General features: G+C 46.6%; 1 protein-coding gene across 6 annotated transcripts in view; it reads left to right on the forward strand.

The window, feature by feature from the left end:
* LOC144483448 (NACHT, LRR and PYD domains-containing protein 3-like) overlaps window positions 1-14,218 on the forward strand; it is a 396,724-nt gene that overhangs the window by 330,875 nt on the left and 51,631 nt on the right. For 3 of the 6 annotated variants that reach the window (XM_078202134.1, XM_078202137.1, XM_078202135.1), the window contains 3 exons: window positions 4,312-4,395; window positions 6,841-6,924; window positions 12,484-12,650. In XM_078202134.1, the coding sequence (XP_078058260.1) occupies window positions 4,312-4,395; window positions 6,841-6,924; window positions 12,484-12,650 (335 nt within the window). The remainder of the gene's footprint in view (window positions 1-4,311; window positions 4,396-6,840; window positions 6,925-12,483; window positions 12,651-14,218) is intronic. The other 3 variants (XM_078202136.1, XM_078202138.1, XM_078202133.1) reach the window with 2 other exon arrangements.

Genomic DNA, 14,218 nt, shown 5'->3' on the forward strand with positions numbered 1-14,218 from the left:
AAAATAATTAAAATCGTAATTTCTTACAGGACAAAGTTCCAGATTTTGAGCAAGAATCAACGGTTCAAATACAAAGTTAAAAGAGAACAGGGTCTGAGCAGGAAGAGGAATTGAGTGACCATCTAGAGGTTCATCCCAGTCACAGATGGAGGGAGCTCTGGTACTGTCCAATAGATAGCTGGGGGCTATAAGGTGAATCCAGACAGTGACGAAACCAGAAAATCCCACTCGAGATCAACAGACCTTTCCATGATCTGCCCCTCCCCCGCTCTGATTCTCCTGCCATGTGGGACGGTAAAATACACCCCAACAAACTGCAGCACGGTTTAAACAGTGAGTTAAGATTCCAGCTGATCCCACTGGACAAGTCAAATCTCAGAATCGAACCTGGCTTAATTGATCCTAACTTTTATTATTTATGTAGTGTTCGGATGTTTACTTTGGATGGCAACTACTGAACTGAGCCACTGACTCCATCCTCCCCGGGTTACACACTGTCTGACCTCACTGACTCCATCCCCCTCGTGTTACACACTGTCTGATCTCACTGACTCCATCCTCCCTGGGTTACACACCGTCTGACCTCACTGACTCCATCCTCCCCGGGTTACACACTGTCTGATCTCACTGACTCCATCCTCCCCGGGTTACACACTGTCTGATCTCACTGACTCCATCCTCCCCGGGTTACACACTGTCTGATCTCACTGACTCCATCCTCCCCGGGTTACACACTGTCTGATCTCACTGACTCCATCCTCCCCGGGTTACACACTGTCTGATCTCACTGACTCCATCCTCCCCGGGTTACACACTGTCTGATCTCACTGACTCCATCCTCCCCGGGTTACACACTGTCTGATCTCACTGACTCCATCAAAGAAAATTACAGCACAGGAACAGGTCCTTAGGTCCTCTTAGCCTGACCATGCCGCCCGAATTAACTAAAATCCCCAACCCTTCCAGGGACCCAATCCCTCTATTCCCATCCTATTTATGTATTTGTCCAAATGCCCCTTGAAACTCACTATCGTATCTGCTTCGACTACCTCCCCCGGCAGTGAGTTCCAGACACCCACCACCCTCAGTGTAAAAAAACTTGCCTCGTACATCTCCTTTAAGTCTTGCCCTTCGCACCTTAAACCTGTGCTCCCTAATAATTGACTCTTCCACCCTGGGAAGCAGCTTCTGACTATCCACTCTGTCCATGCCCCTCATAATCTTGTAGACTTCTATCAAGTTGCCCCTCAACCTCCGTCGTTCCAGTGAGGACAAACCAAATTTCTCCAAACTCTCTTCATAGCTAATGCCCCCCATACCAGGCAACATCCTTTCTGTACCCTCTCCAATGCCTCCAGATCCTTCTGGTAGTGTGACGACCAGTATTGAACACTATTTTTCCCAGCACAGCCTAACTAAGGTTCTATAAAGCTGCAACATGACTTGCTAATTTTTAAACTCAGTGCCCCAACCGATGAAGGCAAGCGTGCCTTTGCTTTCTTGACTACTTTGTCCACCTGCATTGCCACTTTCAGTGACCTGTATCCCTGTACACCCAGATCCCTCTGTCAATCAATATTCTTAAGGGTTCTGTCATTTACTGTATATTTCCTATCTGTATTAGACCTTCCAAAATGCATTACCTCACATATGTCTGGATTAAACTCTATCTGCCATCTCTCCACCCAAGCCTCCAACCGATCTATATCCTGCTGTATCCTTTGATGGTCATCTTCGCTATCTGCAAATCCACCAACTTTTCTGTCTACGAACTTACAAATCAATCTAGTTACATTTTCCTCCAAATCATTATATATATATATATAATATATATATATATAATTAGAAACAGCAAAGTTTCAAGCACTGATCCATGAGGAACGTCACTTGTCACAGGCCTCCATTCAGAAACACACCCTTCCACTTCTCCCCTCTGTCTTCTTTGACTGAGCCAGTTCTGTATCCACCGTGCCAGCTCACCCCTGGTCCCATGCGACTGCACCTGCACCAGTCGGCCATGGTGAACCTTGTCAAAGGCCTTACTGAAGTCTATATAAATAACGTCCACTGCCCTACCCTCATCAATCATCTTCGCCACTTCCTCAAAAAACTCGATGAAGTTAGTGAGACACGACCTCCCCTTCACAAAACCATGTTGCCTCTCGCTAATCGGTCCATCCTGCCTGGGTTACACACTGCCTGATCTCACTGACTCCATCCTCCCCGGGTTACACACTGTCTGATCTCACTGACTCCATCCTCCCCGGGTTACACACTGTCTGATCTCACTGACTCCATCCTCCCCGGGTTACACACTGTCTGATCTCACTGACTCCAACCTCCCCGGGTTACACACTGTCTGATCTCACTGACTCCATCCTCCCCGGGTTACACACTGTCTGATCTCACTGACTCCATCTCCCCGGGTTACACACTGTCTGATCTCACTGACTCCATCCTCCCCGGGTTACACACTGTCTGATCTCACTGACTCCATCCTCCCCGGGTTACACACTGTCTGACCTCACTGACTCCATCCTCCCCGGGGTACACACTGTCTGATCTCACTGACTCCATCCTCCCCGGGTTACACACTGTCTGATCTCACTGACTCCATCCTCCCCGGGTTACACACTGTCTGATCTCACTGACTCCATCCTCCCCGGGTTACACACTGCCTGATCTCACTGACTCCATCCTCCCCGGGTTACACACTGTCTGATCTCACTGACTCCATCCTCCCTGGGTTACACACTGTCTGATCTCACTGACTCCATCCTCCCCGGGTTACACACTGTCTGATCTCACTGACTCCATCCTCCCCGGGTTACACACTGTCTGATCTCACTGACTCCATCCTCCCCGGGTTACACACTGTCTGATCTCACTGACTCCATCCTCCCCGGGTGACACACTGTCTGATCTCACTGACTCCATCCTCCCCGGGTTACACACTGTCTGATCTCACTGACTCCAACCTCCCCGGGTTACACACTGTCTGATCTCACTGACTCCATCCTCCCCCGGTGACACACTGTCTGATCTCACTGACTCCATCCTCCTGTTGCTTTATACCCTCAAACCCAAATTTTCCATTCACTTTCACCTTGAAGTAAATCACAGTCGGGCTTTGCACAATCGTACCCATAGCAAAGCGGACACATTCTTTCAATGATCTTAATGATCCTTTGACTGGGTCCCTCATGGCAGACTGGTGCAGGTGTCAGATAGACACCGATCTTTGCACCTGGAAGCGTGCAGTGTCTGTGATAATCAATGAGCTCTTCTCCAGATGAGACAATGGATAGATTTGATAGAGAGGGAATTGCACCCGCACTGTGAGTTTACCAAACAAACAGGTCCTTTGGAAACTGAGACCGGTTATTAATTGCGCAACAGATTACTTTGCTAATCTGATAATTAGAATCTATCCGACACACAGAGGTCTTTGCACGTGCAAGTGTCTGAATGAAGCAAAAAGCTCTTCTCCAGATGACACAATGGATAGATTTGATAGGGAATTGAGCCTGGACTGTTAGTTTACCAGACAAAGAAGTCCTGAGGAAACTGAAACTACTTATTAATAATTGGAAGTAAAACTATGTTTGGTTCCAGGAGAGATGCTGCATTTTGTGAGGTAAATATTTCTAGTGGCTGGGTAGAAAGAGGGAAGTGAGTGACCATCTGGAGTGACATCAGCGTCACAGGTGAGGGAGTTCCTGAGTACTGGAATTGTCCTATAGATAGCTGGTATTGGGAACTGCCTATATTGAGCTCAAACAACTTAGCTTCTTGTCTGGAACTGAGCATAATTTAAATTATAATTATTAATAACTGGTTATTGAGGACTGACAGGGAATGTCAGCGGTCTCTACCTGTGATGCTGCTGAAAGAAAGCCAAGCCCAATGGAGAAAGAACATTTGCAGATTGCCTGGGCTTGCCTGGACGCGTTTCAAATCTGAATACACAGGTCGAGTAAAAATGAACGACTGGAGATCTGGAACAAAAACAGAAAATGCTGGAAAATCTCAGTAGCTGTGGCAGCATCGTGGAGAGAGAAACAGAGATAACATTGGGGTTCGACCCAAGAGTCATCGTGGACTCAACATGTTTACTCTGTTTTCTTCCCTCAGATGCTGCCAGACCTGTTGGGATTTTCCAGCACCTTCTCTTTATATTTCAAGAATTGAACAGAATTAGCAGTGACTCCACGTCACAAAGAAATTTCCTGAAATATTACATGTAAAATGTATGGCTGTTATGGGGAGTTTCTCGGTGGAATTTTACATGGAAACTTGTATTTGTTACAGGGTGTCAGAATACGGGATCGTCTAACACCACCATGGCTGAAGGATCAGATCCAACATCTTCAACAAGAGTGAAAATGGATGCGGGTAGGTTCAGAAAATAATTAAAATCGTAATTTCTTACAGGACAAAGTTCCAGATTTTGAGCAAGAATCAACGGTTCAAATACAAAGTTAAAAGAGAACAGGGTCTGAGCAGGAAGAGGAATTGAGTGACCATCTAGAGGTTCATCCCAGTCACAGATGGAGGGAGCTCTGGTACTGTCCAATAGATAGCTGGGGGCTATAAGGTGAATCTAGACAGTGACGAAACCAGAAAATCCCACTCGAGATCAACAGACCTTTCCATGATCTGCCCCTCCCCCGCTCTGATTCTCCTGCCATGTGGGACGGTAAAATACACCCCAACAAACTGCAGCACGGTTTAAACAGTGAGTTAAAATTCCAGCTGATACCACTGGACAAGTCAAATCTCAGGATCGAACCTGGCTTAATTGATCCTAACTTTTATTATTTATGTAGTGTTCGGATGTTTACTTTGGATGGCAACTACTGAACTGAGCCACTGACTCCATCCTCCCCGGGTTACACACTGTCTGATCTCACTGACCGCATCCTCCCCGGGTTACACACTGTCTGATCTCACTGACTCCATCCTCCCCGGGTTACACACTGTCTGATCTCACTGACTCCATCCTCCCCGGGTTACACACTGTCTGATCTCACTGACTCCATCCTCCCCGGGTTACACACTGTCTGATCTCACTGACTCCATCCTCCCCGGGTTACACACTGTCTGATCTCACTGACTCCATCCTCCCCGGGTTACACACTGTCTGATCTCACTGACTCCATCCTCCCCGGGTTACACACTGTCTGATCTCACTGACTCCATCCTCCCCGGGTTACACACTGTCTGATCTCACTGACTCCATCCTCCCCGGGTTACACACTGTCTGATCTCACTGACTGCATCCTCCCCGGGTTACACACTGTCTGATCTCACTGACTCCATCCTCCCCGGGTTACACACTGTCTGAACTCACTGACTCCATCCTCCCCGGGTTACACACTGCCTGATCTCACTGACTCCATCCTCCCCGGGTTACAAACTGCCTGATCTCACTGACTCCATCCTCCCCGGGTTACACACTGTCTGATCTCACTGACTCCATCCTCCCCGGGTTACACACTGTCTGATCTCACTGACTCCATCCTCCCCGGGTTACACACTGTCTGATCTCACTGACTCCATCCTCCCCGGGTTTCACACTGTCTGATCTCACTGACTCCATCCTCCTGTAGCTTTTTACCCCCAAACCCAAATTTTCCATTCACTTTCACCTTGAAGTAAATCACAGTCGGGCTTTGCACAATCGTACCCATAGCAAAGCGGGCACATTCTTTCAATGATCTTAATGATCCTTTGACAAGGCCCCTCATGGCAGACTGGTGCAGGTGTCAGATAGACACCGATCTTTGCACCTGGAAGCGTGCAGTGTCTGTAATAATCAATGAGCTCTTCTCCAGATGACACAATGGATAGATTTGATAGAGAGGGAATTGCACCCGCACTGTGAGTTTACCAAACAAACAGGTCCTTTGGAAACTGAGACCGGTTATTAATTGCGCAACAGATTACTTTGCTAATCTGATAATTGGAATCTATCCGACACACAGAGGTCTTTGCACGTGCAAGTGTCTGAATGAAGCAAAAAGCTCTTCTCCAGATGACTCAATGGATAGATTTGATAGGGAATTGAGCCTGGACTGTTAGTTTACCAGACAAAGAAGTCCTGAGGAAACTGAAACTACTTATTAATAATTGGAAGTAAAACTATGTTTGGTTCCAGGAGAGATGCTGCATTTTGTGAGGTAAATATTTCTAGTGGCTGGGTAGAAAGAGGGAAGTGAGTGACATCAGCGTCACGGGTGAGGGAGTTCCTGAGTACTGGAATTGTCCTATAGATAGCTGGTATTGGGAACTGCCTATATTGAGCTCAAACAACTTAGCTTCTTGTCTGGAACTGAGCATAATTTAAATTATAATTATTAATAACTGGTTATTGAGGACTGACAGGGAATGTCAGCGGTCTCTACCTGTGATGCTGCTGAAAGAAAGCCAAGCCCAATGGAGAAAGAACATTTGCAGATTGCCTGGGCTTGCCTGGACGCGTTTCAAATCTGAATACACAGGTCGAGTAAGAATGAAATACTGGCGATCTGGAACAAAAACAGAAAATATGGAAAAACTCAGTAGCTGTGGCAGCATCGTGGAGAGAGAAACAGAGATAACATTGGGGTTCGAACCAAGAGTCATCGTGGACTCAACATGTTTACTCTATTTTCTTTCCGTCAGATGCTGCCAGACCTGTTGGGATTTTCCAGCACCTCTTTATATTTCGAAAATTGAACAGAATTAGCAGTGACTCCGCGTCGCAAATAAATTTCCTGAAATATTACATGTAAAATGTATGGCTGTTATGAGGAGTTTCTCGGTGGAATTTTATGTGGAAAATTGTATTTGTTATAGGGTGTCAGAATATGGGATCGTCTAACACCACCGGGGCTGAAGGATCAGATCCAACATCTTCAACAAGAGTGAAAATGGATGCGGGTAGGTTCAGAAAATAAATAAAATCGTAATTTCATACAGGACAAAGTTCCAGATTTTGAGCAAGAATCAATGGTTCAAATACAAAGTTAAAAGAGAACAGGGTCTGAGCAGGAAGAGGAATTGAGTGACCATCTAGAGGTTCATCCCAGTCACAGATGTAGGGAGCTTCTTCTCCCAGAGGGTGGTGAATCACTGGAATTCTCTGCCCACTGAGGTGGTGGAGGCTACCTCGCTGAATATGTTTAAAGCGCGGATGGATGGATTCCTGATCGGTAAGGGAATTAAGGGTTATGGGGATCAGGCGGGTAAGTGGTACTGATCCACGTCAGATCAGCCATGATCTTATTGAATGGCGGGGCAGGCTCGAGGGGCTAGATGGCCTACTCCTGCTCCTATTTCTTATGTTCTTATGAGCTCTGGTACTGTCCAATAGATAACTGGTGGCTATAAGGTGAATCTAGACAGTGACGAAACCAGAAAATCCCACTCGAGATCAACAGACCTTTCCATGATCTGCCCCTCCCCCGCTCTGATTCTCCTGCCATGTGGGACGGTAAAATACACCCCAACAAACTGCAGCACGGTTTAAACAGTGAGTTAAGATTCCAGCTGATACCACTGGACAAGTCAAATCTCAGGATCGAACCTGGCTTAATTGGTCCTTCCTTTTATTATTTCTGTAGTGTTCGGATGTTTACTTTGGATGGCAACTACTGAACTGAGCCACTGACTCCATCCTCCCCGGATTACACACTGTCTGATCTCACTGACTCCATCCTCCCCGGGTTACACACTGTTTGATCTCACTGACCCCATCCTCCCCGGGTTACACACTGATCTCACTGACTCCATCCTCCCTGCGTTACACACTGTCTGATCTCACTGACTCCATCCTCCCCGGGTTACACACTGTCTGATCTCACTGACTCCATCCTCCCCGGGTTACACACTGTCTGATCTCACTGACTCCATCCTCCCCGGGTTACACACTGTCTGATCTCACTGACTCCATCCTCCCCGGGTTACACACTGTCTGATCTCACTGACTCCATCCTCCCCGGGTTACACACTGTCTGATCTCACTGACTCCATCCTCCCCGGGTTACACACTGTCTGGTCTCACTGACTCCATCAACGAAAATTACAGCACAGGAACAGGTCCTTAGGCCCTCTTAGCCTGACCATGCTGCCCGAATTAACTAAAATCCCCAACCCTTCCAGGGACCCTATCACTCTATTCCCATCCTATTTATGTATTTGTCCAAATGCCCCTTGAAACTCACTATCGTATCTGCTTCGACTACCTCCCCCGGCAGTGAGTTCCAGACACCCACCACCCTCAGTGTAAAAAAACTTGCCTCGTACATCTCCTTTAAGTCTTGCCCTTCGCACCTTAAACCTATGCTCCCTAATAATTGACTCTTCCACCCTGGGAAGCAGTTTCTGACTATCCACTCTGTCCATGCCCCTCATAATCTTGTAGACTTCTATCAAGTCGCCCCTCAACCTCCGTCGTTCCAGTGAGGACAAACCAAATTTCTCCAAACTCTCTTCATAGCTAATGCCCTCCATACCAGGCAACATCCTTTCTGTACCCTCTCCAAAGCCTCCAGATCCTTCTGGTAGTGTGACGACCAGTATTGAACATTATTTTTCCCAGCGCAGCCTAACTAAGGTTCTATAAAGCTGCAACATGTCTTGCCAATTTTTAAGCTCAATGCCCCAACCGATGAAGGCAAGCGTGCTTTTGCCTTCTTGACTACCTTCTCCACCTGCATTGCCACTTTCAGTGACCTGTGTCCCTGTACACCCAGTTCCCTCTGCCAATCAATAATCTTAAGGGTTCTGTCATTTACTGTATATTTCCTATCTGTATTAGACCTTTCAAAATGCATTACCTCACATATGTCTGGATTAAACTCTATCTGCCATCTCTCCACCCAAGCCTCCAACCGATCTATATCCTGCTGTATCCTTTGACGGTCATCATCGCTATCCGCAAATCCACCAACTTATCTGTCGTCCACGAACTTACAAATCAATCTCGTTACATTGTCCTCCAAATATATTAGGAACAGCAAAGGTTCAAGCACTGATCCATGAGGAACGTTACTTGTCACAGGCCTCCATTCAGAAACACACCCTTCCACTTCTACCCTCTGTCTTCTTTGACTGAGCCAGTTCTGTATCCACCTTGCCAGCTCACCCCTGGTCCCATGCGACTTCACCTGCACCAGTCTGCCATGATGGACCTTGTCAAAGGCCTTACTGAAGTCTATATAAACAACATCCACTGCCCTACCCTCATCAAACATCTTCACCACTTCCTCAAAAAACTCGATGAAGTTAGTGAGACACGACCTCCCCTTCACAAAACCATGTTGCCTCTCGCTAATCTGTCCACTCTCCCCGGGGTACACACTGTCTGACCTCACTGACTCCATCCTCCCCGGGTTACACACTGTCTGATCTCACTGACTCCATCCTCCCCGGGTTACACACTATCTGATCTCACTGACTCCATCCTCCCCGGGTTACACACTGTCTGGTCTCACTGACTCCATCCTCCCCGGGTTACACACTGTCTGATCTCACTGACTCCATCCTCCCCGGGTTACACACTGTCTGATCTCACTGACTCCATCCTCCCTGGGTTACACAATGTCTGATCTCACTGACTCCATCCTCCCCGGGTTACACACTGTCTGATCTTACTGACTCCATCCCCCCCGGGTTACACACTGTCTGATCTCACTGACTCCATCCTCCCCGGGTTACACACTGTCTGATCTCACTGACTCCATCCTCCCCGGGTTACACACTGTCTGATCTCACTGACTCCATCCTCCCCGGGTTACACACTGTCTGATCTCACTGACTCCATCCTCCCTGGGTTGCACACTGTCTGATCTCACTGACTCCATCCTCCCCGGGTTACACAATGTCTGATCTCACTGACTCCATCAAAGCAAATTACAGCACAGGAACAGGTCCTTAGGTCCTCTTCGACTGACCATGCCGCCCGAATTAACTGGGCATAATATTCCTAGAGTCATAGAGGTTTACAGAATGGAAAGAGGCCCTTCGGCCCATCTTGTTCATGCCACCCTTTTTTGTTAACCAATAAGCTAGTCCCAATTGCCTGCATTTGGCCCATATCCCTCCATACACATCTTACCCATATAACTTCTAAATGCTTTTTAAAAGACACAATTGTATCTGACTCCACTCCCATCTCTGGCAACTTGTTCCAGACACTCACTACTCTCTGTGGAAAAAATTGTATCTCTCCCCTCTCTCCCTAAACCTATGCCCTCTAGTTTTAGACTCCCCCTACATTTGGGAAAAGTTGCCCCTCATTAATTTACAGACTCTATAAGATGTCCCCTAAGCCTCCTACGCTCCAGGGAAAACAGTCTCAGTCTATGCAGCCTCGCCTTAAACCTCAAACCATCAAGTCCCAGTAGCATCCTCGTAAATAATCTTTTTTGCACTCTTTCTTGTTTAATAATATCCTTTCTATAAGAGGGTGATCAGAACTGCACACAGTATTCCAAGTGTGGCCTCACCAATGTCTTGTACAACTTCAACAAGACGTCCCAACTCCTTTATTCAATGTTCTGACCAATGAAACCAAACATGCTAAATGCCGCCTTCACCATTCTGTCCACCTGTGACTCCACTTCCAAGGAGCTATGAACCTGTTCCCCAAGATCCCTTTGTTCTGTCACTCTCACCAACGCCCTACCATTAACTGAGTAAGTCCTCCCCTGGTTCGATCTACCAAAATGCATCACCTCGCATTGATGTAAATTAAACTCCAACTGCTGTTCATCAGCCATTTGAGACGTGGTCTTCCCAATTCCCTGTAAATCTGAAGCATAATATCCTTTTATCTTCAAGTCCCCTCAAAATAAAGGACGATATTCCATTCGCCTTTCAATGACTTGCTGTACCTGCAAATTATTTTTTTCTGACTCATGCACGAGAACACCCAAATCCAAATGCATCAGAATCCTGCAGCCATTCTCCTGTTTAGTAATACTGTTTCTTTTATCCTCCCTGCCAAAGCAAACAGATTCACATTCTCCCACATAATACTCCATCTGTCAGTTTTACTTACTCACCCATGCACAACCTCCTTATATCCTCTTCACAAGAACCTTTTCTACCGATGTTTGTATCATTTGTAAATTTAACCTTGATGCCTTCACTTCTCTCGTCTATTTCATTCATAAAAATTGTAACAAGTTGATGCCACAGCATAGACGCTTGCAGCTTTCCACTGGTCCCAGCCGGCCAATCGGATACAGCACCCATTCATCAATACTCTGTTTTCTACCAGCCAGCCAATCTTCTATCAATACTATTATGTTACTCCCTGCACTGTCACCTTTTATTTTCCACAAAACTTTGATGTGGCACCTCCTCAAATGGCCTCTGGAATCCAAGTGCAGCATGTCTACAGGCTCCTCTTTATCCACGGTGTCACTGATCCTTCAAAGAACTCCAGTAAATTAGTTCAGCACGATTTCCCTTTTCATGTTGACTCTTCCAGATTTTCTGAGTTTCTCTGAGTGTCCAGGTATAACCTTCTTAATCGATTTGAATGCTTTACCTGTGTCAGATTATAGGTCTCTATAAGATCCCCCCTCAGCCTTCTAAATTCCAACAAGTACAAACCCAATCTGCACAGTCTCTCCTCATAATCAACACCCCTCATCTCTGGGATCAACCTGGTGAACCTTCTCTGCACTCCCTCCAAGGCCAATATATCCTTCCGCAAATAAGCGGACCAATACTGCACACAGTATTCCAGCTGCGGCCTCACCAATGCCCTGTGCAGATGCAGCAAGACGTCTCTGCTTTTATATTCTATCCCCCTTGCGATATAGGCCAACATCCCATTTGCCGCCTTGATCACCTGTTGCACCTGCAGGCTGGGTTTTTGCGTCTCATGCACAAGGACTCCCAGGTCCCTTTGCACAAAAGGGGCTGGATAGGTTAGAGGTGGAGAGATTCTTTCCACTTAGAAAGGAAGCTAGAACTAGAGGGCACAGCCTCAAAATAAAGGGGGGTCAGTTTAGGACAGAGTTGAGGAGGAACTTCTTCTCTGAGGGTGGTGAATCTCTGGAATTCTCTGCCCACTGAAGTGGTGGAGGCTACCTCGTTGAATATGTTTAAATCACGGATAGATGGATTCCTGATCGGTAAGGGAATTAGGGGTTATAGGGATCAGGCGGGTAAGTGGAACTGATCCACTTCAGATCAGCCATGATCTTATTGAATGGCGGGGCAGGCTCGAGGGGCTAGATGGCCTACTCCTGCTCCTATTTCTTGTGTTCTTATGTTCTTATTAACAGTGGATGTTCATGGATTTGGAGCTAAGTTCGTTCTTGGAATAAGGTCAAATAAGCTTTCACTGAATGTTTCTGTGTTCCCAGAAGGTGTTTGATAATACGGTTCACAGGAGGCTTCAGTTGCTTCTTGTAAAGTGAAGTGTAACAACATGGATAGAAACACATTGACATGTTTATTTTTCTCCATTTGTGTTCACAGATCCAAACTCCACAATCCCTCAGTTCCTGACAAACTGTGATGATTACCAGTTGTTCCAATTGACAAAATTCTACCGGGACAGACTAGTGCAGGCGATGGAAGGAGGAGTGGATGGAGTCAGCTTAACGTTAACATACGAGAGGATTTTCACTGGACAAGAACATGGGGTAAGTGGGAGGAATACAGAATTAGTTTGCATTATTCCTATCAGTACACAACTTTCAGGATATATTGACAAATGATGGTAAAAGAGCAGGTTCTGTCCAGATAATCTTCCAGCAGACAAGGAATCACACGCTGCACTGATAATGGAGTTATTGACTGATAATATTCCTGTCTTTAAGTCTACACCAGACCCAGGTATGAGGAGAGGGAAACTTCACAGCTCGACTGCACTTACCACGCACGGGGACAGCAGCTTGGCTGCACTCACCACGCACGGAGACAGCAGCTTGGCTGCACTCACCACGCACGGGGACAGCAGCTTGGCTGCACTCACCACGCACGGGGGCAGCAGCTCGGCTGCACTCACCACGCACGGGGACAGCAGCTTGGCTGCACTCACCACGCACGGGGACAGCAGCTTGGCTGCACTCACCACGCACGGGGACAGCAGCTTGGCTGCACTCACCACGCAGTTTATTGGGATATTACTGGGTCCACTCAGGTGCTTGTGTAAACCAGTGTTAAAGGAGCCCTTGCGGGATCGGAGCTTTAAAACACCATGAAACATGCTTTGATTTCACTGTGGCAGTTTGTATAGTTCGTCAAAACCAATTTGTTTCGCTAAGGCCCTTTATAGAGTCATAGAGATTTACAGCATGCAAACAGGCGCTTCGGCCCAACTTGTCCATGCAGCCCCATTTTCTAACCCCTAAGCTAGTCCCAATTGTGCCTTTTTGTCCCATATCCCTCTATACCCATCTCATGTAACTCTCTCAATGCTTTTTAAAAGACAAAATTGTACCCGCATCTACTACTACCTCTGGCAGCTTGTTCCAGACACGTGCCATCCTCTGTGTGAAAAAATTGCCCCTCTGGACCCTTTTGTATCTCTTCCCTCTCACCTTAAACCTCTGCCCTCTAGTTTAGTCTCCTCTACCTTTGGGAAAATATATTGACTCTGTAGCTGATCTGTGCACCTCTATTTTATATACCTCTATAAGATCACTCCTCAGCCTTCTGCACTCCAGAGAAAAAAGTCCCAGTCTATCCAGCCTCTCCTTACAACTCAAACCATCAAGTCCCAGTAGCATCCTAGTAAATCTTTTCTGCACTCTTTCTAGTTTAATATACTTTCTATAATAGGGTGACCGGAACTGTACACAGTATTCCAAATGTGGCCTTACCAATGTCTTGTACAACTTGAAGACATCCCAACTCCTGTATTCAATGTTCTGACTAATGAAACCAAGCATGCCGAATGCCTTCTTCACCACTCTGTCCGCTTTCAAGGAGCTATGAACTTGTGCCCCTAGATCTCTTTGTTCTGTAACTCTCACCAACGTACTACCATTAACTGAGTAAGTCCTGCCCTGGTTCGATCTACCAGAATGCATCACCTCGCATTTATTTAAATTAAACTCCATCTGCCATTCGTCAGTCCACTGGCCCAATTGATCAAGATCCCGTTGCAATCCGAGATAACTGTCTTCACTATCCGCTATGCCACCAATCTTGGTGTCATCTGCAAACTTACTAACCATGCCTCATCCAAATCATTAATATGAATGAC

Source organism: Mustelus asterias, unplaced genomic scaffold, assembly GCF_964213995.1.
Source record: "Mustelus asterias unplaced genomic scaffold, sMusAst1.hap1.1 HAP1_SCAFFOLD_69, whole genome shotgun sequence".
Classification (NCBI taxonomy): Eukaryota; Metazoa; Chordata; class Chondrichthyes; order Carcharhiniformes; family Triakidae; genus Mustelus; species Mustelus asterias.